The sequence below is a fragment of the Necator americanus genome, chromosome III (genome assembly GCF_031761385.1).
Source record: "Necator americanus strain Aroian chromosome III, whole genome shotgun sequence".
Taxonomy (NCBI): Eukaryota; Metazoa; Nematoda; class Chromadorea; order Rhabditida; family Ancylostomatidae; genus Necator; species Necator americanus.
Genome location: NC_087373.1, coordinates 24,649,020 through 24,676,620, shown reverse-complemented (window position 1 = coordinate 24,676,620; position 27,601 = coordinate 24,649,020). Strand labels below are relative to the sequence as shown.

General features: G+C 40.4%; 2 protein-coding genes across 4 annotated transcripts; one reads left to right on the top strand and one right to left on the bottom strand.

Annotated features, from left to right (window-relative positions):
• Positions 1–1,309: 1,309 nt before the first annotated feature.
• Positions 1,310–11,579, top strand: RB195_010805 (uncharacterized protein; the record flags this gene model as incomplete). The annotated part of the gene is made up of 7 exons (XM_064191959.1): positions 1,310–1,380; positions 8,321–8,420; positions 9,225–9,337; positions 9,709–9,793; positions 10,637–10,744; positions 10,847–10,914; positions 11,453–11,579. The coding sequence occupies 7 exons, from the start codon at positions 1,310–1,312 to the stop codon at positions 11,577–11,579; spliced, it is 672 nt and encodes a 223-aa protein (XP_064049542.1).
• Positions 11,580–12,706: 1,127 nt separating this feature from the next.
• RB195_010804 (uncharacterized protein) lies at positions 12,707–25,401 on the bottom strand (the record flags this gene model as incomplete). 3 transcript variants are annotated; one of them, XM_064191956.1, is made up of 14 exons in its annotated part: positions 12,707–12,812; positions 12,872–13,023; positions 13,090–13,173; positions 13,265–13,357; positions 13,413–13,567; positions 13,651–13,759; positions 16,537–16,633; positions 16,696–16,817; positions 16,913–16,985; positions 17,634–17,711; positions 22,434–22,515; positions 23,695–23,793; positions 23,852–23,946; positions 25,271–25,401. In XM_064191956.1, 14 exons carry the CDS (start codon positions 25,399–25,401, stop codon positions 12,707–12,709), a joined length of 1,476 nt encoding a protein of 491 aa, XP_064049539.1. The 3 variants fall into 3 exon arrangements, with proteins under 3 accessions (XP_064049539.1, XP_064049540.1, XP_064049541.1); XM_064191958.1 differs by lacking the exon at positions 22,434–22,515 and having other exon boundaries at positions 16,696–16,757; positions 16,796–16,817; positions 25,271–25,347; XM_064191957.1 differs by lacking the exon at positions 22,434–22,515 and having other exon boundaries at positions 16,696–16,757; positions 16,796–16,817; positions 23,695–23,784; positions 25,271–25,347.
• Positions 25,402–27,601: the final 2,200 nt, after the last annotated feature.

The window sequence follows — 27,601 nt, the reverse complement described above, 5'->3', positions numbered from 1 at the left end:
GGGCGGGTTTGGTGCAGTCGGTAAGGGCTTCCCCTTCGACTGCACGACCGACCGATGGTTCGGAACCACTCTGGAGCCAACCAAGATTTTCATCCTTTTGGGATCGACAAATTGGTATCAGACTTGTCTGGGAGGATGAAACACTGATTTGACAGATCGGCTCACCCTTGCAAGTCTTTGTATGGCCACGTAAAGCTCACGCGCTTCCGAACTGAAGTGAACGCGGTGGTTCATCTCAAGCGGATTGATTACCGCTAGACACTTTATCCTTTGTCACATTCAGTGGACTGAGAGATTTGGTCGAAGCACTTAACGACGAACTGTTGTTCATTAAGGTTTGTGGTCACATAAATGAGGAAGGTGTCTCGCTACGTCACATTATGGCTGGTTAAGATTGCTTTAAGCCGGAAGAGGACGCTATGCACCTCTGCTTAGCGGAAAGCCGCAGAGCGAACGTCATGTGCGCCATGCAGAGAAATGACGCGGCGCGCCTGCGAATGTGGGGCGGGCGCGTCGCGTTCACACAGTTGAAGACCATTTGGGGCCGACTCTAGGCACTTAACCATGCTTCTTCCGTATCAATGGTGCTAACGAAGGTTCAGGTTTCTCAAAGACTGTTCATTTGATGTATTTATCATTAAATGTAATGTAATGTAGTATATTCTTCGAGAACTGGGGAAATCTCTGTTTTTGTATTTCGTATTCAGGGTGCAAGGACTAGCGAGAGAAATTGTTGGTATTTCCAGTTTGTGCTCTTTCCTGAAAAATGATTTCTCTCTTCCTTCCTTTTTCTCTCTCTTTTCTTAACTTTAATTCCTATTTCTATAAAAATGGGAAAACTACTACCGACAATGACGTCATGAAGTTAAAGAAGGAAGATGACGAATTACTACTCGCACGTTTCTTTCTTCACTTCGTATGATAATAATTTAAGTATTAGTGCTTCATTAACAATAATTATATTAAACTGAGATGCGTATCTCCCACGTCTTCTTTCATTGTTCCTACGTCAAACCTCGACAAAGGCGTTGCATGTGAAACAATCATCAACCATGATTCTATGAAGGAACCCTTAGAACCCTTTGAAATTTCAGAGCTTCTCTGGAATTGAGTACTAAATAGTGAGCACACGGAGTCGGAAGCTAATAGTGCTCAACTTTCTTTGATGAAAAAAACTTGTTTAGAACTACTGTCAAATTCAGAGCAACTTTAGTTGAAAGCTTTCCACAGCACTTTTTTGAGTAAGCTGTGGCTAATTCAAGGAAATCCTGATTTCCGCTCGGAGGGACTGAGCATTGGATGAGAGAAGATGATTTCCAGCCGATGTCAGGGAATTCAAAATTTTACACCGTTGGCGTCCGCATGGTTGAATTTAGACAGGTAATATATAGAAATAAAACTTATTCATTCGAATTTTTGGTATAGGCATTCTCTTGTGCTCTCCTGACTCATTCGCAGTGGATTCTATTCGTAGTGGATTTCGTCCACCAAGGACGACGACAGTCTAACTTATCAAACCGATCTACCGGTTTGTTATTCTTACAAACGAAGACGACAGTAAGCCTACGGCATAGAGAATTGGCATAACGTAAGGTTTGTGGTTCGACACTTCCCTAGGCCAACTAAGATTTTCGCCTCGAATGGTTATGAACTGAAGTTGGCGACGGATCCAAAATTCGTTGCTCAACACAAGCTACTTTATCTTTCTCACTTTTGGCACAGTTCTGAGTATCCCAACACTTCGGTACTGGTGAATCAACAGAAGTCAGTTTGAAAGTACGTTAGAGAATCGTGTTCTCCGCCACTGGAAGTTGTACAGGGTGTCTGAAGAAACGGAAACGTTTGACTGTAGTAGCGGCAGCTCTGAGTTGGTAGAGGGGTGGAAGTGGTATCGTTCGATACTCACCCGCTTGCTGTTTAGTAATCATGGAGCAGTGGATTAGTTCACAACGCGCATTTGCTGTGAAGTCATTTTACAAAAATGGTGATATTGCAACTGCTGATCAATGGGAACTCTGACGTCATTACAGTTTAGGACATCATTCCAACTTCCAACGCCATCAACACATGGGGTAAGAATTCTGGGGAGGCGGGTTCAGTCCCAAAGGAGTATGTACAAGATGTAAAAGTTATGGGAAAGTTGACCTGTTCATTAGTATTCGCACTATCGCCATTTCTTTAAAATGACTTCACTCGCTGTGAAGCGATCCGCCTGTTCATGATAAGTAAATGGCAAGTAGTTCTGTACTGAAGGGTGCCACTCCCACCTGTTCACCAACTCCTCTCAGCTGCCGCCACCACATTCAAAATTTGCCGTTTCCCTGGGCCACCCTGTACCTTCCTGTTTTCTCTATTCCGATTCTTGCCAAGGCAAATAAATAAGCTGACATCAGCATACTTTGATCCTAAACCAATTTCGTTCCATCGACAGTCCTCGTGCGGATAAGGATAATGTATGCAATATTAGTGGTACACGATTTGCCCCGTCGTTCATCCTCTGACTCACCCCTATTCCGCAGCGCTTCGGGAGCTGCGGCTTAGTTACACTCACCAACAACCATTTCCACGACGAGACGGCGAACTTACGCAATACGTCTGCTTCGGTCCGCCTGTGCAAACTCAGTGCTCGCCTCAAATGTGCTATTTCCGACGAGCGGTCACGTCATGACCGCTCTTCCCTCGGCCGATTGTCGTCAAAGGGGCGGCGCCGTTGTGTTGATACTCCGGCAACCGACCGAGCCTCCCTCCGCTCGCCCTCGCTGCCTCCGTCGAACTTCTCGTCAGCCCGCTGCCCGCTCTTGCTTTTCCCCTTCTATTTGGCACCGTCACTGCTGTGATTCTGGGAACTACGCGGAAAAGCGTTGTACTAAAAATGGTTTGACACTGATGTGCTTGATCGTTAGGAGCGGCTCGACAGGTTATAAATCCTTCTCGTACTCGCAAAGTGTTTTTCTTATTTCTTCGCAAAAGTGCCCAATTCTAAATTTGCTGTGTTGAAAATTGTCGGAGTCCACCTAAATTCACATAAATTGTAGATTAAGTGAAATGAGAAAGTCTGCGAATAATTTTCATGTGAAATTCCTCGCCTGACAGTAAAGCATCATTGAAAGACGGCGTGTTGCGAAATTTAAGACGTTATGATCTCCCCGCAAAGAGGTGTGGGTAAGGGTGTTCAGTCAATTCCTCTTGTAATTAAGAGAAAGGCGTGCGAAACAACCTTGTGCGATCCCCCCTCCTCAACGATACAGCTTACTGATAATAAAATAGAGTAATAGAATGAGGGCTACCTGCAGCGCGTCTTTGGATAAGGGGGTGAGCTAATTGCATCGTTGGGAGACGAAGTCACACAAGATTGCTGTACACCCTTTTTCTGGATTGCTGAGGAGAATTGACCGTGGTCACGCTCGTATTTATGAACTACAATCCGTATCTATTCGTGGGGAGACCAGTGTATCATCAATTTCGTGGTCCTCCTTTTTGTTCATTTCATTCATTTTTTAAACAACCGCTTATTTCTTTTTTAAGCTTCTATTCTCTCCTTGCTCGTCTCCTCGTTAGAGGAGAGAATACTTCCTTACTATCAATTCGTATATATATATATATATATATATATATATATATATATAATGATAAGAACTTACTTCAGAAAGTTACTCCCATTGAACCAATCGCTAGAACACTTTTAAATCAGAGACAGTTTTCCTCGTGAATCTCACAGCTTTCTGAAAAAGGCCCCTTTTTATCCAACTGCACATCTTTGGGAGTCTTTTTTTCTTTCGTTTTTTTTTTCGATGACGCATGTAGAACGAGTTCGAATGACGCAAACACGAGCGATGTTATCGTATGGTCGTGTCACCGTTGACCAACACCCTGTATTCTGCATTCCAACAGTGTTCGCTGCCTAACTCTCAATGCCACTCTGAAAATGTCTTGTATCTTGCAACCTTCCTAATTTCATTTCGGAATAATTTTTTCTAGTGCATTGTTGCTTTGCTTCGACTTCCGCAATTCTTTTGCATTCGATGGCTTTTTTGGCGCTTACCGTCCTCATTTAACCTCAGAATCAGACAGCCGGGATGACCGAGAGGAGGAAAATTAAATTTGGTTTCACCAAGCGAGGAGTTCGCCAAATAACACATGACGTAAAGAAAAAAGATTTCCTGGACTGCTTCCGAACCTAGTCGTTATGAAGTTTGAATGACTGACTGACTCCGCGTAGTGGAATCTTTCATCATTTGTGAATATGTTTAGTATTACCACAAATGTTATCGTCATAAGTGTCATGTATACTAATCGACACCGGCGCTCATCCTTTTTCAATGCGTTTCGCCAATAATTCGGCAAACGTCTCAGACTTCGCTGAAGGAGGGGAGAATGAGCGAAAAAACGAACAATTACAGAACTGCCATTGATGCTTTCTAAACAACTCAACATTTTCAAGGAGAAGAATCTTAGAAGCGAAATCCAACACCAAACGCACCATCTTATCATCATTTCGGTGGATTTCCGATGTAGTTGTCGAGAATTTTGTGGTCATCATCTGAGAGTAAACGTATTTATCTGGAGCGTCCACTTCCAGTACTCGTAATGGTTGTTAAGTCATCCTAATGAAGTTAAATTCTGGCACGACGCAATGTGTAGAGAAATTCGGTGCACTTGATGTGTTTGCGTGGGACCTCGTAGCATAAGGATATTTGCGGATATTTTGTTCTACTCATTTTGTGATGTTATTAGTAAAGCGTGGGCTTATGTTTAGCCTTTGCGACGTAACGAATGCTGCTTCAGTGACAGATTTTATTAATAGGAGGATTTACTAGCGTGTTGGCGGCAGCAATAATAAATTTATAGCGGAGCGTCACGTCCCGCATCGCGCATGGCATCGGGTGTGCCGTTGGAAAAAACTTCTGTTGCCATCCCATAACATTATTTGTAAAAACCGCAACTCTGTCAACCAAAAGTGCATTGAGACCAGTTAGAAAGCGTCTAATTTTCGATTAGCGAATTTCGTATGCGGTAGCATCTTTTTTCTCCCTGCAATCCGCGTGCTTTCGTTAGGTGGGCGGACTCTCGGCAACCGCTTGTCATTGCAGAATTTATTATTCAATTAGAGCTGCTAGCTGCAGCTATTCTCGGATAAAACATTTAATTACGTCTGTTCTGCTTTCATTCGTCGTTTCTAAATTAAGATCGAAGCTTAGTTTCTACTTCGGAGCTATTTTGTTTCCCTCACAATCAGTTCCTTGAGGGATCTGCTGAATTTTGTTTAATTAGTAGGTTAATATTTAAGCAATTTATTACATACCAGTCTGAACGTCCGGCTAAACCCGGACTTCAGACTTAGTGTGGCGCTCACCTTCACTGTTCAATAGAAAAAAGTAGTGGCATTTTCTGCGAAATTAGGTTCGCGTTTTTCTAACGACAGTTTCTCCTTGTTTTTTTTTTCAAATAGCAGTTTAGGCATAGATGAATGAATTTCATACTTTTCTTCTTAAACGCGTCAGTTCTACATTTGTAGAATATTCAAACTTGACCTTACACCCTTACTCCTTCGATACCGCCACAATTTCAAAGCAATGTTCAAAGCATTATGTTTTCCTCCTCCTGTTTTACCCCAACTAAGCCCGTGCCATCCCATTCCATGGCTTTCTGGCGCCGACTCACCAATTCGACGGCGTGGGAACCATCCCACGCCATTTTATAGCTTTCAGGGGCTCTCACGAAAATCCGACGGACCTGTTTCACTGCTTTCTGGAAGTTCGTGACTGACACACAGACACACGCACGTGACAGAACAGACCCGTTATTATATAGCATGCTAAAAATATTATTTATTTGTTATGTTTGGGTGTAGAAGCACCCATATCCGGCGTGAATTTCTGAATTTCTGGAATGTTCTAGCATCGTGATGACACGAATGTAGTACTTTACATCTACATTGTGGAGGATCAGATGGGCTACGTAAGGAATCTATGACTCAGCACGTAGCTCCGTTGACTCACCATCCAGTCATTCTGCCACTGTTGAAACTGTTGTCTTCTCAACAAAATGGAGCTGCAATGCGCCATTATTTCTACCCAACACTTCTTGACTCTATCGAACCACAGACGACATCAGACGACATACTTTTTTTTCGGAAAAGCAATTTTTCGGTCGCCTATGCTCCTTCTTCGTCATATATAAGTTGAAAGGTGATCGTTGCAACGATTCACAATCCTCAAATAAGCTATCACTCCGGCCCGTAGAGGAGGAGGATTCGATAAATCTTACGTTTCAGTCCTCCAAACGCTTACCGTAATTGGCAACTTACTTGTTTCTCGTTCAAATCCATTCATAATTCATAATTATTTGAGCTCCAACTCTGTGATCTTCAGATTTGAAGCTCAATTGATCTGACTAGGAGTATATCCCTATTTTAAACCACACAATGTCGGCAGAATAAAAAAGTGTTATATCTTCTTTAAAGGCATCACCCAACGAATCTGACGTGATATGACTTCCGATGATCAAAGACTATACGAGACCATAGATCGCAGAAATGAATGGGATCCCGCTCATTTCTTCCTAATTGCCGTAAAAAACGGCCCGGAAGATGCGGCCTCAAGCGTTCCGGCGCGCTATTTTCTACAACGAGTTCGATTGGAGCGCGCCAGCCTTGCGCACGCGCCGCATCTTCTGGGCCGCTTTCTACGGCAATTAGGAAGAAATGGGTGGAGTCACCCTCTTCCTCACAATCTACGACCCCGTATAGGCATAAACACCAGTAACCCGTACCACCCCAGATTCGTGGAGTGATGCCTTTTTTTGAATTTTTTTGGACGAACAAGGTAGTGACTCATAAAGATAGTGTCTATTTCCAGCACGTTTTACATCTTGGGTATTGCGACCATTTCTGCATTTCCTTCCTCTTTTTCCTACTTCCTATGTTTTTTTGTTCCTTAGGGTTGGAAAATTTGCTGGATTATGTGTCGCTGCTCCTTGCCATATTTTTGCGCTCGATGCCCAAGCTTTATGAAAAAAAGTAGCGACTATTTGTTTCGCAAATTTTCCAATGGTATATATGTATGCATGGACAACCGCGACGCGCCAGCGGACACACCGCACAGTTTTTCGCCTCACACCGCTCGTTCTGGCGTCTAAAAATGTCAATTTATGTTACTCCGGTAAACCGCGCGTCTATGTGCACTGAAGTTGCCATATTAGCCGTGTTCAGCTGGCCTTGCTAATTTTTTTAACACCATTCAACTCAATCTCAACGATAACACGACAGCCCGTACCTGTCGATGCGCGTCGCGGTTGCCTGGGACAACCTAAGTGCGAGTGTCTTAGTTACGCGTGTCCTAGTCTTCTTTCCAGGTAAATTCCAGCCTGTCTGGATATTTACAGTATCGAATCTCTAGACTCAGTAGTGTTCCGAATAGTTCATAATCGTTGCGAGTACCAGTGGACTCAGTAACAAATCCTTACGAAATGCGACGGCCAATGATTTAAAATCGCAGGGATGTGAGTGGAGTACAATCATCCTCCCAAGCACCCTGAAGGGCAGCTCAAACGCCCTGGTTCGCCACCGGTAAAGCGGCTCATTTTGGAACTGTTCACGACAATGCGCTTCGTTCGGCCAGTCGAATAGCCCACAGTTGAAGACAGTCGAAATTTGCAAGTACCCGCCAGTACGAGCTGCTAAACACAGCCTCATCGGCACTCTTTTTAGATATACTTCGCTGTTAACTGCAAGTATAAGTGTATGAGAGAGTTACGAGAAAGCTCTTCTAACTAGAGCTTAGCTTTACGAGAAGATCTTCAGCACCCTCTTCAGATTTCCAGTTTAAACGATGAATAATTAAGGACTTCTCGCTGATCAGTCCCTTCATTAATGCGCCTAATGCTTTGTCTTTCGTGTATCCACACTCAACAACACGTTCTGTACCTAGCAGCTTTCCCAAAGCTCAATATCTTTTACATCTACTTATGTCCCGACCGTCACAAACGCCTCCGTTCTCCAAGATTTCTGTTGCCCGTAATTACAGGTCCTACCCTTTAGTCGACGTTTGTATGTGCTTTCGTGGAGTGCAAAGCGGCAAACGGGAACACAGCTGTTCATTGCTGCCTTGAATGCTGTTTTATATGTTTATGTGGTTGCCTCTTGTTCTCGTTTTCTACTTGTCCGCTTCTTTCCGCAAGTTCAGTAATGCGGATAGAAAAGGTCGTTAACTGTATTTTACATTTCTGATCTCAATTCGATAGTTATTGAGAATACTTATTATGACGCTCTTCTCAATCCTACAAGAATGTGAGTTATGCTGAACTAAATTGTAACGTTTAGGGAGATGGTCAACAACATAGAAAACGGCGTAAATATTGCAACCGTGAAGAGCAAGGACGAATTGCCGAATTCGATCATTGTCACACAGGTTCCTGAGGAGGTGCTCTTGTTTGTCTTTTCCACTTTTCACATCCATGTCCTCGGAAATGCGCGCATGGCACAAACACGTCGATTTGGTTTTCCTGAAAGAGATCGGTAAACAGAATGCAAAAACAAGCATTCCTATAGCGCGGTTGCTGCAATATCGTGGATTTGCATCGATTTTGTCTCACGTGAGAATGCAAAGTATGTGTTGCTGCAAGTGCAGCCATTCCTCAGTATGTAACACGTTGAGTTTTCAACTCTGCTAAGTGTTGATCTACCCTTGCAGAGAATGAAGAATCGCACAAAGTTTTGGGAACGATAACAATTCATATTTTCGTATCATTACTATCGTGCAAAATAGTGAATATTTAGTAATCGCTGGATTGATTTACGTTGAGAAATCATATTGTTTTGCAAAGTACACTTTCTAGTGGTGGTTTATGAGTTTTTTCTCGTAAAGCCAAAGTGGATGTGCCTTTACTAAGACGTTCATGGCTCTCGAGAAAGCCACATTGATTAGTAATTACAATTATTTTGGAAAATTTCACAAAAACATGAAGTAAGAAACAAAAGATCAAAGAGAATTTTCTTATAAACTTCATATGGTTTTCATTGTGCGTGGGTGAGGTCAAAGAAAGTGAATCTATTGATGAATGAAGAAGCTTCGGAAATGTCGCACGTTGAACTGAAACGTACTGTACTGCTGCTTATAATTTTTTAATTGATAGGTGTGCTGCAGTAGTAAGTATACTGTAGACGAGGATTAGGATCACTTTGAATGTTTGCCGTTTTCGAAATCTACTTCGATTCCATGTTTTAGGTTTTCACAAACCCGGAATATAAACAGAATTTCTGCCAGTTGTTTACACAGATTGAAGAGGATATACATTTCGATTTCTTAAAAAGTTTCCGACGGGTACGTGTAATTTTTAGGTGAGTAGATTTTCCCCTCATTTTGATTCATGCTTTTTGATCCAGAATTTCGAGATGTCTGTACACTATATTTATTGGGATAATTTGAGGCGGCAATCACGATTATGTTTACATATTTCTGCACGACATTTTGCACATCCATTAACAAATATAACTTGACACAGCAGCGGTGAACATATTTTAGTTTGACTCTAAACAATACGAAATTAGGTTTTCTTTCAAAATGTGGGAGTACAGAGGGAATGTTATCTTTGTGCACCTCAACACGACAAATAATTTTGGACGGGGAAGGAGTTTCTTTCCTACGTTGTGGGTTACATAGAAAGTAATATCGTACTACTTTAATTACCACATGATTTTTATGTTTCCAGCACTCCTGAAAGTGCAACAGCAGCTAAGTTGATAGTCCAAGGCTTCTCTTTCCATGGCTACGAACTGAAAGCATTTCTAGCGCAGGTAACTCAAGATTTTCATTTTCTTTCAATATACCATGCCATCTTCAATGTTTACTTAAATTTATGGATGAGATAAAACAACATGCGAACAATAGATAGCAGTATTTGACGTCAGCGAGGCGACATATGTGGTTTTTCGTTGCTTTCTTACGTCAACAAAAGAGAGTTGAACAAAACATCACGCCTAGCCCCTTCAGAGCCGCACGTGTAGCACTCTGACGCAAAAGGAACCTGATTTTATCTCCTTCTCTATTTCCACCGATTTCTTTGTTCACTCTTGGTTTCTCTTCTATATGATCCATATTTGGCACTGTGTATGGGCATATTTGGTGTTTCCATGGAATTTTTCTGCCAGGAAATCTTCTACGCCTCATCGTAATTTTGTTTCTGCTTATATTCGTTGAAATGTCCTGCAACAAAAAGTTACTTTCCAAATTCTTCTATGGCAAGACATTGTTTCTCTGCCAGGTCGATTATTTTTCTCGTTTTGATCCCGAAAACTACATACGTGTAGTGAAATTCTTCGGCTTTCAAATAAAAACTAAAGAAAAAATCCGAGCATATAAATGAGTCTATTCTCGTTCCTTTATCCTTCCTTGTGATTGTAAGCGATTTGCTTTGTTTCGATTTCCACTCCCCTTTTCTGGCATCTGGCAAGGATTACTATTATTTTGTGAAAGCGATTACGGCGCGCCAGACTGGTTCAGAACCAGTATTTTGTTCTGCTTTATTTACGAGGTGAACATGAGGGGCTAACACAAAATCTTTGCATATTTTCTCTTTTTTTACGAGCCATCATTTTTGTTACTCTGTATTTAATCACCACACGAAAAACATTTTTCAGAGAGTAATACTTCGTCGATCCTCTTCATTGCTCTCACCACCTCCAGTTGAGAAACAGTTCTTGATTTCTCCTCCATGTTCACCACCTCTTGGATGGTCACAAACAAGAGTGCGTTGTTTTTGTAGAATCGCATTGTCTGTGTGCGATGGCTGATTCATTTTCATTTGTTTTCCAAAGATTTGTAATTTCTTGCTAAATACTGACTCCTAGGAAATGCCGCCAGTGATTTGTAATTTCGATTTGATGGCACGATTGGCGTCTTTCGCTCTTGACGACAAGTATGTCTTATGTTCTGTGTTGTGTTTTGAAGAAAATGTCGCTGCTAATGTTAGGTGGCACATCTTTGCGACGGAAGTGTAAATCACAACATACGTTAATCGTTTTTCTCCACAAACGATATTTTGGAAGGGGCTGGTTGCGATTCCGCTACAGCAGAATAGTCCAGGATTCAAACAGAAAAGCTAGTTCACCTAAATGTAGAACTATGTTGTTTTCATAGATACACCCACGGGAAGGCCAAGCGCTTCTTTGAAGTTTTAACTTAATAGTTTTAAAGTCGAAAACAAAGGAAAATATCTGTGCTGTGCATAGAAACGGAATTTCGTAGAGGCTCGTCATCGCTACTCCGTTTCAAATTATGCATTTCATATTTCTCATACAAGAATTCTGATTTAATTACAAGAATAGTGCACTTGACATAGCTTATTCTCATGTTTGCTTTCGGTATACACCTCTTAGCAAAATCCAAGTGCTTTTTGAAATTTTGTATTAACATATATTCATTTTTTACGTTTCACAACAATATGACGTTTTCAGGTATGAAGTACACAACGGAGACAACGACACGCCTGCAATTATTATTCATCCCTGCGAAACTCCACTCGACGCTCCCTCCAGTATTGAAATGCCGCGCACCCCAAGGCCCTCATCACCTGCATATTAAAGTGAAGTAAAGCCGATATGTATTTGTTACAATTATAGCATGTGGCCCACGGAAGCACATTTGTCAAATCAGAAAACGCATCGATCACAAATCATCCCAAGCCTGCTGTTTGTTGTTATGCATGTAATGGAACACTTAACGCTGTTTGCTCTAAGAGTAATCCAAAATGTGGTTTCCATATAACATGTCCATCGCTCTGATATACACCACTGTAGTGTATGAATTTTGTGTTACTAGGCTGCTAGTCATGTCGATTCGTAATCCTCCTTTCTACCTCCTCAGAGGTTGATCAAGGGTCAGTATTGCACCGTACGCTCCCTCGTCATCAATGCAGGTCTGTCGAGGTTAAGCAATGTATTCGTTTTCCCTCACACTTTCTATTTAAACAAAATGCTGTCTTATTTGCAATTTATGGATCGTTCGCGCTCGCGTCCATCACCCAAATTCTTTTGGCGGATTTTTCGCCGTATCCTTTGTTTTCTTCGGCGGAATATACCGCTTCACTTACTTTAGCGGGACACATTTTATTAAACGAACTCTTCGTCTTATGTATAGACCTTTGTCAATTTTAAAATAAGCTTTATTGTTTATAGTGATTGGCGCCAAAAGAGGTAAATAAAATTTGCGTTTTTGTAAGTGGAACAAATGTGGGAAAGCGACACAAAAACACGAATCGTAGACGCAGATAGGGTCATTGAACTAGATTATTAAATCACAGCAATAAACACATAGACAACCCGCTCCATTTATGTAAACATCGTCAAGTTATTTAATGAACGAAATAGTTGTAATCTTATATTATGGCAACAAAAACAACAAACTTTTTCTAGTGCGAACTAAATAGTCGGCCCCAGTGACTCTCAACAACACATCAGTCACATCAATAGTTCATGTATAGAAACGAGATCAGAAAACTAGTGTTCGCTGAATTTTTCTTTTGCCAGACTGCACAAGCACCTTTTCCTTTAATAACCCACTTCTCTATGTATATTGTTAATCCAACATAGCATTGTGAACTTTTAGAAAGCAATTTGAGTAGATAATATAGATAATCCTAGTAATGATGGACGTAAAAGTATGTATTGCTGAGAGCCGCAAACTCTATCTAACTTTACCTTTAATGTAATCTAAACCATCAATAAATTATCCTTCACAAAAACGGTCGCTTTTGACGATGGCAAGAGCTTCATCACTACTCGTTTTAATTCTGCATCCCATTTTTGCTTGTTTTTGCTGAAATCTCTTTCTCATTCTCAACATATTCTTAACAATAATAACAAATACATAAATACCTGTACAAGTTAAGATAGACTGCCAAAAGAATGATTAGTCCTGCCCACAAGTAATCCGCAGTAAATGGTTTGGAGAACAGAATAAAGGAAAGAACTATTGTGAGTGCTTTACGCAGTGTTGTTACTGTCACTGCCACCAGCGCTCCACAAACCTGTGCATAGTTTTGAATTGAAGCAGAAAACAACAAAAAGAATAAGCAGAATTCTCAGTTATCCACCTTAATAAGTGTAACAACCACATTCACGCCGAGATAACCGAGAAAACCGAAGATTAAGCCATATCCGTACGTCTTCCAAGGATTCTGAGATATGAGAAAGTAGATTGGGTAGTCCATGTGTGCTTGTGCTTCGATACGAATCAAATATGATTGAGAGATGAGAGAAACAGCTTACCTCTAGGAAAAACGTGAAAGCACTGAAAAATTCTCCGGTACCGATCGTAATCACAAAAATATAGACAGACCCAATAGAGTAAGAGTAGAGGACCTTATAAAATTTCTATGCATTGAACTTCCGTCTGCAGTGAGAATTAGAATCATACCATTTCGTTGCTGGATCCGCCGTACTTCCTCATATTTTTCTCCTGAATATTACCAATCACAGCATCCGCAAGAAGTGCTCCAATGATCATTATATAGCCCCTTGAATCGAAATTCGGGGACACCTTACTATCTGCCAAGGTGAACATAATCAAGCCTGAAATTCTCAAGTGATCCGAACCTCTGAAATTCCGGAACATTATGAAAAATATGTCCAGCTAAACCGAAAAATTAACCCACCAACGCTCATAAGTATTGCTGCCGTCACATCTATGCAACCATATCGCTTCCCTTGTATAATGATCCCTCCTATCAAAACAGGAATTAGCTTGCAACATTTAAATATGACCTGGAAACACTTAAAGCTAGCTTATATATGATTTGAACAGAGTGTACATGTGCTATTTTCTAGCACTGTACTACTGCATAGAAGAGATTCTTAAGAAGAATATACGCAGAAGTCAGGTAATTGCTGCCAGCAGACTGACGTTTTTATCAGCGCTACAACCACATCAGAATTGGAACGCTCGAGAATAGCACTTACGTTATACAAGTTTGTGATACGAACATCACATACTATCAATCATAAAGTATCTCATTCTAGAACAAGAAAAAACGGAGCAAAAGTTCGTTGACAATATTGATAAGGATCACAACAATGAAACAAGACAACAGAGCACGCAGCGGTTCATTTCTTGCGGATACAACTGACATGTTTGCACCAGATAGTTCTCGCAGCCGTGGCGTTCTCCTCATGCAAAGGAGAGGAAAAAAACGGTTGCGACCCTTTCGACAAAGCCCTCAAAATTGGAATAATAAGAAACGTGCCGTTAACTTCTGCAGTTGCTTTCACATTTTTTCCTATACATCTTCATCTAGAAGAAGACAGTATTTGTGTTGGTGTGTGTTGGTTGGTTGGTGTGTATAGTTCTAAAATAGAACTCCGCAGTCCTATCCGTTCATGAATGACAATCTTCAGAGCCGTACTACTAAAACATTCCTCCTTTTTATGTCCTCAAAGACTCCAGTTTACTTTGAGGGATGTCGATTTCTCTCCCACTTTTTGTGCAGTTATGCATAGTTAGCACTCTTCCAAGACGGATTTGGGAATTTCACCATGCTCACGATTGCAAAAAGAAAACCCTCACCATGTACAGTTACACAAAGAAGAGGAGGGAAGATTCAATCCATACAAACGAAGATCATAGAGGCGCCTTAGGAGTGACACAAACCCCAGAACTAATAAAAAAAACTTTGCTAGGACAACGTAATCTTATTCATAAACTATACTGCGGGAGTACAATGAAAGTAGGGAAAAGAGAGTAGGGGGCATCAGCGAGACTACCCGAAAAGTGGTCGTAATGGCTAATTAAGCAGGTTGTTTGAGGCTTGAACCACTGAAAAGAGGTTGACCTACTAAATACATAGATTAGCATATTTTCCTTGACTGATCAATTGTCATTTTTGTCAGAATTAGTAGTTACGGCTTACTGTGCCTCTGTCTGAAAGCCTAACAGCTAAAAAAATCGTTCAAAATTCTGATGGTAATTTTCAGACCTGGCATCTAATATATCATTCTGCTTTGGCTTCCTATATGAGTGGGCTGACAGCGAAACGTTTTCGTAAATCGCCATATATAAATCGGAATCTACGGAAATCCATGATTCATTTGCATAACGACTGCTGTTAATTTCTTGACTCTTCCTGATTCCACTCTGATTATTGGTGATTGCTGTAAGAGTTGGTATAGAACTCCAAAGAAGAAGTTGACGAATGGCTTAGTGATCATGGATTGCTATAGGAGCGACCGTGCGCCAACTGTGGATATCCCCGTAATATCACGAAACAACGCAAAAGATGAACATGTGCGGTGGAAGTTCGAATGCTATAAATGCTGCCCAGAGTCATCAGCCTGGAATTATGGACAAGGTCGCCAAGACAAGAATCCTGCAATTACATTACATACATTCCGGACAAGTCAAGAAACTTCCTCCGTAATGTTGCGTGGTAATCGCAAGAAAGTCTTCCTGGTTAGCTACCTTTTCACCTACCACCTCGGGCTTATTAAGAAAATACATCGGAGATCGATGAAAAGAACTTGTTAATTACTGTACTACTAACGTAAGGCGAATCGGAGGACCTAACACAGTAGTTCAGGTTGATGAAAAGTGCATCGTGCGTCACAAGTAAAACGCAAGCCGCATAGTTCCCAAGTACGGCTCGTCGGAAGTACTTCGGCCGGAATGGAGCTTGTTACGGTTGCGGAGGTTACGGACGATCGCATCTCCGTAAACCTCGCTACTATTATCCAGAAGTGTTTGCTACCAGAAAGTGTAAGTGACATATAAGAGGTTACGAAAACCTGACGAGCATGGGTAACAGCGGCGACGTGGTCTCAATTGGAGGCTAAAATTTGCTCCCGTGTATGGACTGAAACTGACTTATGGGACGACCATTTATACGGAATTTTGGGGAAGTAGCAGTTCAGTGGCGAGCATATCCTCTAGAAGGTTTCGAAGCAGATCGCCGCCGATCAGAGTGTCTCATTTCTTGAGAGATTTGATAATCATTCAATTAAATAACAGCCTTCATAAAAGCCACACTCACTTAACCCAACGTCTTTCCGTGCGGCTATAGCCTTGAGAATACAAGTCAGTGTGAATAAAACTTGTTGCATACGAAAGAAATGATTTTGGCGAAAAAAAGATAACTGGTGCATTAAGTTGGAATTGCTAATTTCCTTAATTACTGAATCAACCAACCCAGTTTAGTCGCTCAAACCTCAAGAAAGCTGCTTACGTAGCCATTATGACCACTTTTTGGCTGCTCCCCTCCTAACTCTTTCTCTCGAAAACAATATATATATATATATATATATATATATATATAGAGAGAGAGAGGGAGAGAACAAGAAGAAATTAGCTTCCAGTAGTTGTCGCACTCCATAAAGGGCCAATGCCGAGAATGCAGCACCTTCGCCCTATACAACACGTTTTAAGCTTACTGTACATAGACTAATCATTCCGCACCTTGATAACTTTGACAAAGAACAACTAGCAATCCTTTTTATATCAGTTAGACTACAGCACTGGAATTTCGTCGAGTGCGAGAAATGAAATCCCGAACCTGTGTTGGGTAATTGAGGTAGCCTACAGACGCATTTGAAAGGCCCATCGTGGCAACAGTAAAAAATGCAAGCAGACAGTAGATTTTTAAAGGAATCCTGCAAAGTTAAAACTAAAACTATAGCAAACAACAGTAAAAGAAAGAAAAGAAAACACCCACTTTCTCTTTGTCTCGTGGTACATAGTTCCCTCTGCCCATCCACATATAGTATAAATAATGAACTGAACTAAAGTAAGGTACATCCCAAAGGGTTTCATACCCGGAAGTTTGAATATAAGTTCCTGGAAGTGCATCATTCAAAGAAGAGATTGTACACTAATCCTCCTCCTGTTCAGAAACAAAATATGCAAAGAACTTCTGATAAAAACGTTCTAACCTGCATATAGCCATATCCAACATAGAATACGAAAATAGCTGATGATAAAAGAGTGAACTGAAGCCAAACGGGACTAGAACAACCAACTAAGCAAAGAGCAAACAAAAAGCAACAATAATACTTGCAACCCTATAATGTGAATGTTGCTGCAAGGTTTATTATAAATTTTGAAATAGATGACCGTTAGGATTATCACTAAAAGTGACTAATCACGACAATGTTAATGTGAATAACCAATAGCTCATTTTCTTCCACAGACTTGGAAAACGTAAAAAAGCTTGATATCACAGTACACAAGTATATAACACTCAAATCTGCTCGCGATAATTTTTAAGAAAACGACTACAAAATATCAAGTTGTGGTGACCTTGAGGTCATACTAGTAATCAATAACAGCTTACCACAAGAAAACTCTTGAATTATTAGCTTTTTAAAGATCAGTACTATCTATTCTACCTGCTTTATCTCAAAAATTCCGACGAACAATCTAATTCCTCAGAGTCACGGACAAACAACGTTGTTTTGCACTATTACCCTACTTCAGTGCAATAAGAGCGCGTCTGCCGGAAAAAGAACCTGAATGGTATCAAACTTCCGTTGATGCGGTCGAATCGTCATGAGTGTAGCTTTTCACAAAAGACATACGGGAATCGCAAATAAACTTTTAGAAGAATTATGAAGTTAAGTCGAACAGAAAATTAATATGGAAATTGGAACAGACCTATATGTGATATTGAATCCCAACAAATGCAATTCCTGTGTTGAGTGCTTCTCCCTGATGTGGGTAGGGAGCATAGACCTGAATTATTTCTTATATCATTAACGTCCATTACACATTACATTATAAATGCAAATTATACTACATTATACATACAATCTATGGGAATTTACGAATAGATTTGCAGGAAATCTTAGCAACTGTCGTCTCTCGCTTGCATAAAACCTCCGCTTTGCGTCTGGAGATTTTTCAAATTTCATGGGACTTAGGACGGAACAAATTAACGCTTCGGAAGAAGAGAACCAACTCCGAAGAGAAATGTTCACTGGCCAATTTACGGCTTCACAGAGATCCCTACTCTCTTTATTTGTTCTGAACGGCGCTGACTAACATTGTTGTCAGAACACAATGGTACCGATGGTTAAAGTGAATGAGCTGGAAGAATATATCAAAGAATGTAGTGGGAGTTGCACTCAATTGCGCTCTTGCTGTAAGCTCTATCTTCTTTTTTCTTTTGATAGCTTTAGCTTACATGTTATAGATCCTCTAAGACTAATGCTTAGGTTCTAGCGCGACCATTTAGTTATTCACTTCCAGAAATAAGAGCGCGAATGAGTGCCGCGACAATAGGAGTAGCCATCGTATCGAAGTAACTCTTCAGATTCTTCAGATGAAAGTTTCAGAGAACTCCGAGAAACATAATTTCTAGAGCAAACCTACAGCTCAGTTACCTAGCAGACGGATGAAACTGCTGTCAAAGACGATGCGCCAAATAACCTCATAAACTTGGAAGAAAACAAAACACTTCTTTCTATGTGAAAAACAAAAACGGAACAACAATGAGAATTTCATGAAGCCGAAAAGAAGAATTCAAATACCGAAAGAATTCGTCTCTGGATAACTAGCAAAGCCAAAAAGACACATCTTAAAACATCTAATGGTTACTTCCCAACATCGAAAAAAGAGAGATGGAGAGCAAAGCATCACCACCAAGACTAGAACATTCATAAACAGAAGTAATCCTTAATTAAAGAGATATAAATGTTGCGTAGAAGGGGTCGCCTCACCAGTTAGATGATTTCCTTTCTGTCTCATCGTTTTTGTCCTCCAAATCTTCCGGTATTACCATCTAGACGCACTCAAAACCTCTTGAGACAAACACTGCGACCTCTAACAAACAAAGCGGACGCAGCACTTCCCCAGAAAAAGGAGCTACACTTCCAATGCGCCCACACCCAAATAACGCGGAGATCCTAATCATCTCACTATGGAAATCGCAGGTTGTGTGGATATCGAGTTATAACGTAGATTAGAAAGAGTGCACGAAGCAGATAGATGGATATCGATTAAAAAACCTTACGTAGAAAAATTTCCACAATAATAATTTTTAAGATGACTAATCAGCTAGCTTTCGCTTTCCTGAATAAAAATCTACTTCTGAATAATGCTTACAATGAAGGGCTCGCTGGAATTTTAGCCTTCAAGACTTCAAGGTCTTTGTAGACTTCTGTTCTCATGTGTTGCAACCTCGTCAAAGAAATATCCGCTTCTGTGAGCACAAGCACACGTTACTCTGATCTTTCATAACAACTTCAAATATCAATCCTAAGAATGAGGATGACTTGGAAAACAGGCAAACGGTTCCTATTTATGACGCAAAAATCAATCTCAAGTTAATGTCGACAGTTGCAAATTCGTCTTTAAAAAATCTACCTATCCATCTACAACATCTATATCTACTCTATCTTTAAAAAAAAGCTATATTTGCTGAAATAAAAACATCCACTTTGCATTTCAGCAATAATAATCAATTCCTAAAACAAAATGTGCAAATAGCAATATTTTTAGGACCAACCGAAAACAGAAGTATAATTCATAGGAAAAATTTCTTAATACTAGAGATCTTATAAGCGTAAAAAACGAAGTCTTCCCAAAAAAGAATGTGACGAGCCATTGAGTAGTAAGAGATAAAATTTTCAGGGTAGGGGAACCCTATCGTCGCACTTGTGCCAGATATACACGTAGGACAGAAACAATGAGCTGGGCGAACTTTAACTCATAATGATCTTCACCGCTTACTGTCAAATTTACATTCCAAATAAAACAATAATTGACGTCCGAATAGTCCTCAAAACAAGGGCAAGTGTTTCAGTGGGTGTTGCGTTCAATCAACTGTAGTTAGGTACTGGAACATGGTGCGATCGGTTAACTTCTCATAATTAACCTTAAAAAAGCAGAGTGGGCAATGTAGAAATGGACATGTGAATAAACTATGGATTCCTGGAGAGAGGAATTTGTCCGAAGAAACAACGCGTGCAATTGCAGAGGGGATGATCACAGGTAAGCACCAGAAGACAACGTCAGTAAGCAAGAAATTTAATATCAAGAACTGAACTGCCGCCTATCCAGAACAACAGTAGAGTATATGTAAATAGCAAATGTTTTCTCAATCATTTTTTTTTCGGTATAATTCGCATACAAACACAATCAACCAGTGATGTAGAGGGTATTCAAACAATAACGGCAACTTTGTTTGTACGATTGTTTATGCTGACGTGGATTGGTATTCATTGACGGCGACGCATACGCCACTCGGCCAATGATTCCTGTGAAGGTCTTTTCGGTGCAGCTGTTCAAACACCGTATGAAACACGTTTAGAAACAGTAGAATACAACTCCTAACATAGCAAAAAGGGAAATGTTCAAAGATGGGAAAGGAATAGTAGCTCCGAAGCTGCGCCAATGAGTGAAACACGTATGCGTCCATGACGCAGGCTTAGCCCAGCGCGAGTGAGCTGGGCTTCTCGCTTAGCTGTGGTCTCCTTTGGCCTTTCCTGGATTCGAAATTTCGGGAGGAATTGATAGTTTTCGCAACTAACCTAGAAATCAAAAACAACTTAGAAAAACCTATCATGATATATAATAACGAGCTTAGTCCGTGTGTGTATGTGTATGTGTATGTATGTATGTGTGTATGTGTGTGTATGTGTATGTGTATGTGTATATGTGTGTATGTATTTATGTGTGTGTTTGTTTGTTTTTATCTGTGTGTCACGAAATTCGAAAAAGGGGGTGCGACGGGTCCAACGGCGTCGGATTGATGTGCCTGCGCCAGATACTGGGCGACCACTGACCACTGGGTGCTCTGCTCTTCACCTTTATGACTCCTCCGCGTGCATATTTCCTTCTTCGTTCGCCTCAAGTTTGTAGCATGCCGTTCTCAGAAAGTGGAAACACGCATGCAAACGGCTTAAATAGTAGCAAGATGTTTATGTGATCTGACAACATTATCTTTATCAGTAGGATGATGTATTTCACGTCATTTTATGTTAAAACATCATTCTGTGATAACTATTGGGGGAAATCAGGAGGAATACCCATACTTTGAGTAATGCTTTCAAATTGTATCTATATTATTCTGGCATCGAAGAAGTGTTTGTAGCTGATGGTCGAATATTCTCGAAATGTAGAATTGACGCGTTTAGAAGGAAAACTCCGTAATCTTTCCCCTTAAATTATAATATAAAGAAGAGAAGGAAAGCGCTGTTAAGAAAACACAAATCTAATTTTACAGGAAACACCACTACTATTAACTTTCATTGATCAGTGAAGGGGAGCGAAGCTAAAACCACCGAAAGTCTGAAGTCCGGCTTTAGCATTCAGACTGGTATATATATATATATATATATATATATATATATATATATATATAACGAATCTAGAAATCAAAAACAAATCTAGGTGAAGTGCAGAGGTAGGTGCGGTCGGACATACAGCTCCCTACGAAGCGAACATACAAGAAAAGTATTATGTGAAGTAAAGAAAAATCTGGATATTTTTACCACATGTCTTCGGTGAACCATATCTGATTATGTAAACATCACATCGGACCACATTATACGACGATTTTAAGGTGAAATTACGAGAACGGAAACAGATAAGGATCGTGGTCCGATGGGGGTGGGCTTGCCCAAACGATAGCAAAGGCGGGAATACCAGCCAAGAAGGTTTCGCTGTGTGTTTGGTGAGATTGCGAGGAAATCGTCCACTATGAGGTCTTCCCATTGGGAGAAGCACTCAAATCGGACCTCTGTGGCTAAAGACTGGCCAAATTGAAACAGGCTATCGACCAGAGGTGGCCAGAATTGGCCAAAGTAAAAAGTGTTGTGTCCAACAAGGATAACACCAGGCCGCACACATCTTTAGCTACGCGTCAAAAGCTCCGAGAGCATAAATGGGTGGTTCTACCACACCCACCGTATGGTCCAAATCTGGCATCAAGCGACTATCATCTTTTCAAGCATTCGCAATATTTTCTTGATGGTACAAAACTGGCCTCAAGAGAGGTTTGTAAAAATGAGATGGTCAGATTTTTTGCCAATAAGGGCGAGGGTGTTTTAGTTGCGGGATTACGAAATTGCCATCAAAATGGACAAAAATTATCGGACAAATCGGCACATACTTGATATAAATCGGTTAGTCCTAACTATGTTAATTTCGAAAGTCGAAATAAAGCGAAAAAAATGCTCAGAACTCCACCTACTGGTTGTTGCCAATGACATCCCTCCTACTTCAACATCAAATCCTTCTTCAGCGTCAAGTTATTCAATCGAACCGAATGCACTTCCACGATCCAGCGTCTCAACTTCCAGGCACCATCTGCAGGCCACAGAGCCGATCACACTTCCACATTCCATCACACAACAACCGAGCCACACAATCACATGTTATTTGGGACTAGAGCTTCGATGTAGCCCTCCTCTTTATCTTGTCGAAGCCTGTCACCTTTTCAGTCTTGCCTACCTGGCCTCTCCGGTTTCCCTATCCTCGGTACGTTGATGTTGGGTATAATGATGAGAAAAGTTCACATACTGGTTATCTGGTGCTGCATGAATGCTTCGATGTAGCCTCTATATAATAGAATTTTCTTAGGTCTTATTACACATCCGACCATACATGTCTCTGCAGTTCTGGAGTTGCTTCTGATTTCAAACTTCGCGATAAGTTATGCAAACTCTTCAGTGATTTCATCTGCTCGATACTAACACCTCGAGTGAAGCTAAGATTACCAATCAATACTGCAGGAAACTTCCTAAGCGAGAAAGCTTAAGACAGATTCCTGTTGCACAGCAGCATAAAGCGTCAATTTTTGGAATCGTCTTCAGAGCATATCCGAAGATCAAATATATCAGTCATAGGAAGAAAAGAGATATTTTTCGAAATATTCTGGACACGATGAGTACTCTTCTGAGATTTTGGAATGACGACGAATTTCGCCCTGAACAACAAACGACGCAGATTCTGCAGGACAGTGAAAGTGCAAAAATCGAAAAATAGAGATCGTCGACATCACTTCGATATTCAAGAAAAGCAACAGATTTACTATCATACTATACAATGACAGGCTATTTATATATGTATATATAGATGTATATATATATATATATATATACATCTATATATACATATATTTATATATGTATATATAGATGTATATATATATACATCTTCGAAGATCAACGGGAGTCAAGGTGATATATATACATCTATATATACATATATAAATATATGTATATATATATATATATATATATATATATATATATATATATATATATAACGAAATTCCAGAACAATATGATATGGGACCAACGGTGTCCACTTGGTGCACCGGCGCTAGAAAGCAATACAAATTCGAAGAATTCAGTAAAAATTACAAATAATTCCAAGCGTTTTTTTTTTTTGGAAAGTGAATGAGGCACTGTAAACCAGTTCATGGCCCTGATATCTTTATCCTCATCAGTAGGATGATGGCGTTCATGTCATTTCACGTTTGCATTTCATTCTGTCGTTTGAGGAAGCGATTTCACTTCTATGCCAGAAATTTGCGGAACGTGCACCTGCTTCAATATTTTATTCGTAACTGAAGGTGAACAGAAAGAGCACCACGAGAAGTCCGAAGTACAGCGTCAGCCGCGCGCGTTCAAACTGGTAATGAGTATTATAGAAATGTAAGGTTGTCAATTTTCTGCTATATGGAGGGGTTTGCGAAATTGCGGCTTACTTCCTGTAGAAGAGATTTCACTTTGTTCGGCTGGGTTGTAACCGAGGTTTAACGACATTTGACCAAATTGATGGTGATCGGCTGAGGGATCTAAGAATTCTAAACAAAGCATTAGAACCCAGATAGCATTGGAATATAATCCGAACAGCAAGCTCACGCCTATCTCTATCCATCAATCTTCTCCATTTGGAGCGGGAATACCTGTGAACGCTTGGGGGAATGTCGACGATATGGTCAATCGACTCAGATACACTAAAACTCGTGTGTTTATCTTAAGCACTGATACAAATTCATTATGAAATTCTTTAAATAAGCGACTTCTAGATTCTGGCGACTTCTCCAAAATTTGGGAAATCCTTGAAGAAAAGGTGGTGAGACACGACAGGTGCTCTAGAGTAAAGATTTTATGAATGGGCACCAACGTCTCGTCAACTCTCTCTCATTCCCATCTGAAGAGACTCAGTAGAGAGTATTCTGCACGTTTATTTGTGAGGAAAAACCTCGAGACGGGAAAAATGATTGCAAAAGCAAAATCTGTCAAGAGGACGCATGACTTTCAACAGGGAAGAGTGTGGGTTATAGAGTTGCAAAATACTCAAGGGAACTCACTTTTATCTCTACCCAGTTCTTTTATTTGGAGGTGACTACTATAACGATCTAATTCTTGGATGAAATTATCTGTAATATTTTGTTCAAGTTTCTAAAAGTAATAACTCACTCTAGTACGCAAAATTACATCCGTTCACTGTGTTGTTCATATCATACAAATTTGTGTTGCACTTACATCATCACAGTAACGAGTTCGTCAGGATGTTTGATTCAGGTGTTTGATCCAAAAATCTAATAAAAGCAACATAAATGTAGTGGAGGCGTAATTCCAAAGAAGACTACATCACACCGCGTTGTAACTTTGTGGAGGTTGCAATGCGGATTTTTGTTCTCGCAATGCAAACTTCCAAGAGTTATTCACCCCAATTCCTTCTTCGTTTTATTGCGCGCTAATATAAGCAGCTGAACAAACTATTGGTAGAAAAGTGTAGATCGACTTTTAAATGGTGCATCTTTCCGTTGGTATCACAGGCAAATTACTTCACATTGACTGAAAGTGAAGAATCTTATTGTCCTGAGCAAGTTAAAAGTATGCAGTTGGTCTGGATCCAATCACGGAATATTACCGATCGGAACTAGTCAGTGCGACAGCTGTCAGGGTATGGGGGTCCTAACTAGGCCTCAGTAAAACTTGTAAGCATACAGTTTTCTAATAATTTATTTATTATAATTTGTTATGGATACACTAAATACCAAATGGATTACAGAAAGGGGACGGGGATACGCAGGAAGCAGCAACAGCTGGGTGTCATCGTATTGCGCTCTAGCTATCGAGCTATCAACAGCCAAAAAAAGGGTGAATACGGCCGCTGGAACCACTAACAGTTACATATTTGAAAACTATGACATTTTACAGATTGATGAGAACGTCAAAGTCAAAATCATCTTAGAGTTACTATTTTCATGGCAATTTTACAATTAATATGAAATCGTTCTGAAACTGCAAGAAAAGCTACTAAATGCCTACTCTTTGTCATCGTCAGCTGCTGGCTGTTGAGTGGCATGAGTGCCTGGCTGATACTGAGTGGAGATTAGCTGACTCATTAAACCGCTACAGCTGCGAAGAACCACCACAGCACTGAAAACATAGATAACCATTCTGATACAGTACGATAAGACCCCATCTCTGTTATATCACTTGTGGATAATCGTCAGTACTTGTGATGACCTAAGCGATCGCAACATGCAACATACAAAAAACAGGATTGAGACAATGGGGTATGTGTCAAGCAAAGGAAACGCGCGAAACCGTGCAAGGAAAATGCGAGAGGTTAGCGGGCAGTCGCAGATGCCAATGTATATATGTCGGTATATATATGTATATATGTATATATGTATGTCGGGCCAAACAACAAGATGCACGGTGCAGTCGCGTAAGCGGCTGCGCTCGAAACGGCGCTGTGGAAAAAGCTGTTGGAATCGAGGCAGGACCATCGAGAAATGCAGCGGTGGATGGTACTAGTAAGGGTTCTTATTAGATCCTAATCGCTACTCCACCGCGCTGCTTCGTGCTGCATTTCCTTCATGTCGTTCCATGTTGCCACTATAACTGTAGAAATTTTCATTGCGAACACACTTCAGAACGTTACTTACAAATGTTACAGCAAAAACACGAAACATATTACGTATCTAGAAAAAGATCAAAAACACCCAAGTATACCCATACCCAAGTAGGTTTAACCGATGAAAGAGCTCTGTACACGTTACGAATAGTGAGATCCAATTACTCGCTTTCATTTTATCACCAGTACGAGTTCGAAGTATGGTGTTATCGTGTAAAATGATTAGTTTGATGCTCAGCATCCAATCGATTCTTGTATTCATAAAGAATATGTCGCTTCTACGCGATGATATTTGAATTAATATTCTGAACCCTGACTACAAGTGTAAGTAACCTTATATCGAAAATCTCCGCGATCACTACTTTTAACTGAGAATAGTGCAGAGCAGATGTATATTATGGATCCACCGGAAATAAAACGAGACGTGGCAATGCGACCACTACTTCCTGAACGGACTGTATAGTTGTTATCAACACTCATCTACTTATCATCTATCTTGTCCGCAGTCATCTAACAATATAAATCCATAACATAACATAGTCCAGGAATCTCTACAACTCACTTGTATTCGAAGAGAAACATCGAAAAGAGAATAGATTTAATCTCTTGGTCGTTCATTCCCTGACTCACTTATTTTCACATTTTGATATTTTCACGGCTGCTTTGAAAACGGTAGCACTTCGTCTATTTCCTGCTACTTTTCTACCGTTCTATCAGCTCCCATTTCTTTGAATGAAAGCAGACAAATAGACAACAAAACTTCACTTATTTCGAAAATAATACGCACATGAGGTGAAGAGGCGTTGTCACACAGTACGTACAATGGTGTCTCAAAAACGTCTCCACATGCACCCCAATTCGTGGAGGGGAATTGTGATCGAAGATTGTGATCGTATGAGGATTTGAGTGGTTGACTTTTTCATGTGGAACATATCGAAGCATAAAATAACAGAAATGCGAGTAATATTTGGATATTGCAGAAATCTTCATTAAGTAATAAATCTTTCGAAGTCGTAGTATTTATTCGAACGAAGAAGAAATTTGAAGGTCATAATTTTGCCCATGTTCGACTGTATTTGAATCTTGGCATGTTGAAACGTAGTTTCCAATTGATTTCCTTGAGCTCGGAGCACACCGTAGAATATGTCACCCAAACTCCGAAGTAGAGGTAGAAGGTAGTATATTATCTTACAAGTCCGAGATCACAGCACGCAGAACACTAGAGGCCTTTTGGATCACCGCCAAAAGTCCATAAATGAACAAGAAGGATGAGTGCGCTGCTATCACAAACGAGCTATCCCCATATCAAGACCTATGCAGGTTTCGATCTACGGGGCGGGCCGTGAGGTCCCTATGTAAAACCCTTGCGACTCGTAGTTGTAGCACGCGGTGGTCTGCTGCGTTACCAAGTCCAGCTAATAAGGTAAGCACTAGCCAATGTGTTGCTGTTTAAGTTTGCCTACTGTTTGGATGCTTTCTGTAGGGTGATGAGGCGCTTGAGAGAATAAATCATTAATGGCTCTGATTTTTCCAGGCTCTGACGAAGGCGATAACGCCGAAACGTTAGCTGTTTTTAATAAAGAAGGTCATAATTTTATTGGAAGATTAAAGCCTCACACTCATGGGAATTTTATGTTGACGTTATTGAGGAATTTATAGTTAAAATAAATGAAATCCACAAGGGTATTTTTTCAGCGTTTCCATCCCTTCCCGACAAAAAATTAACTTTATTATAG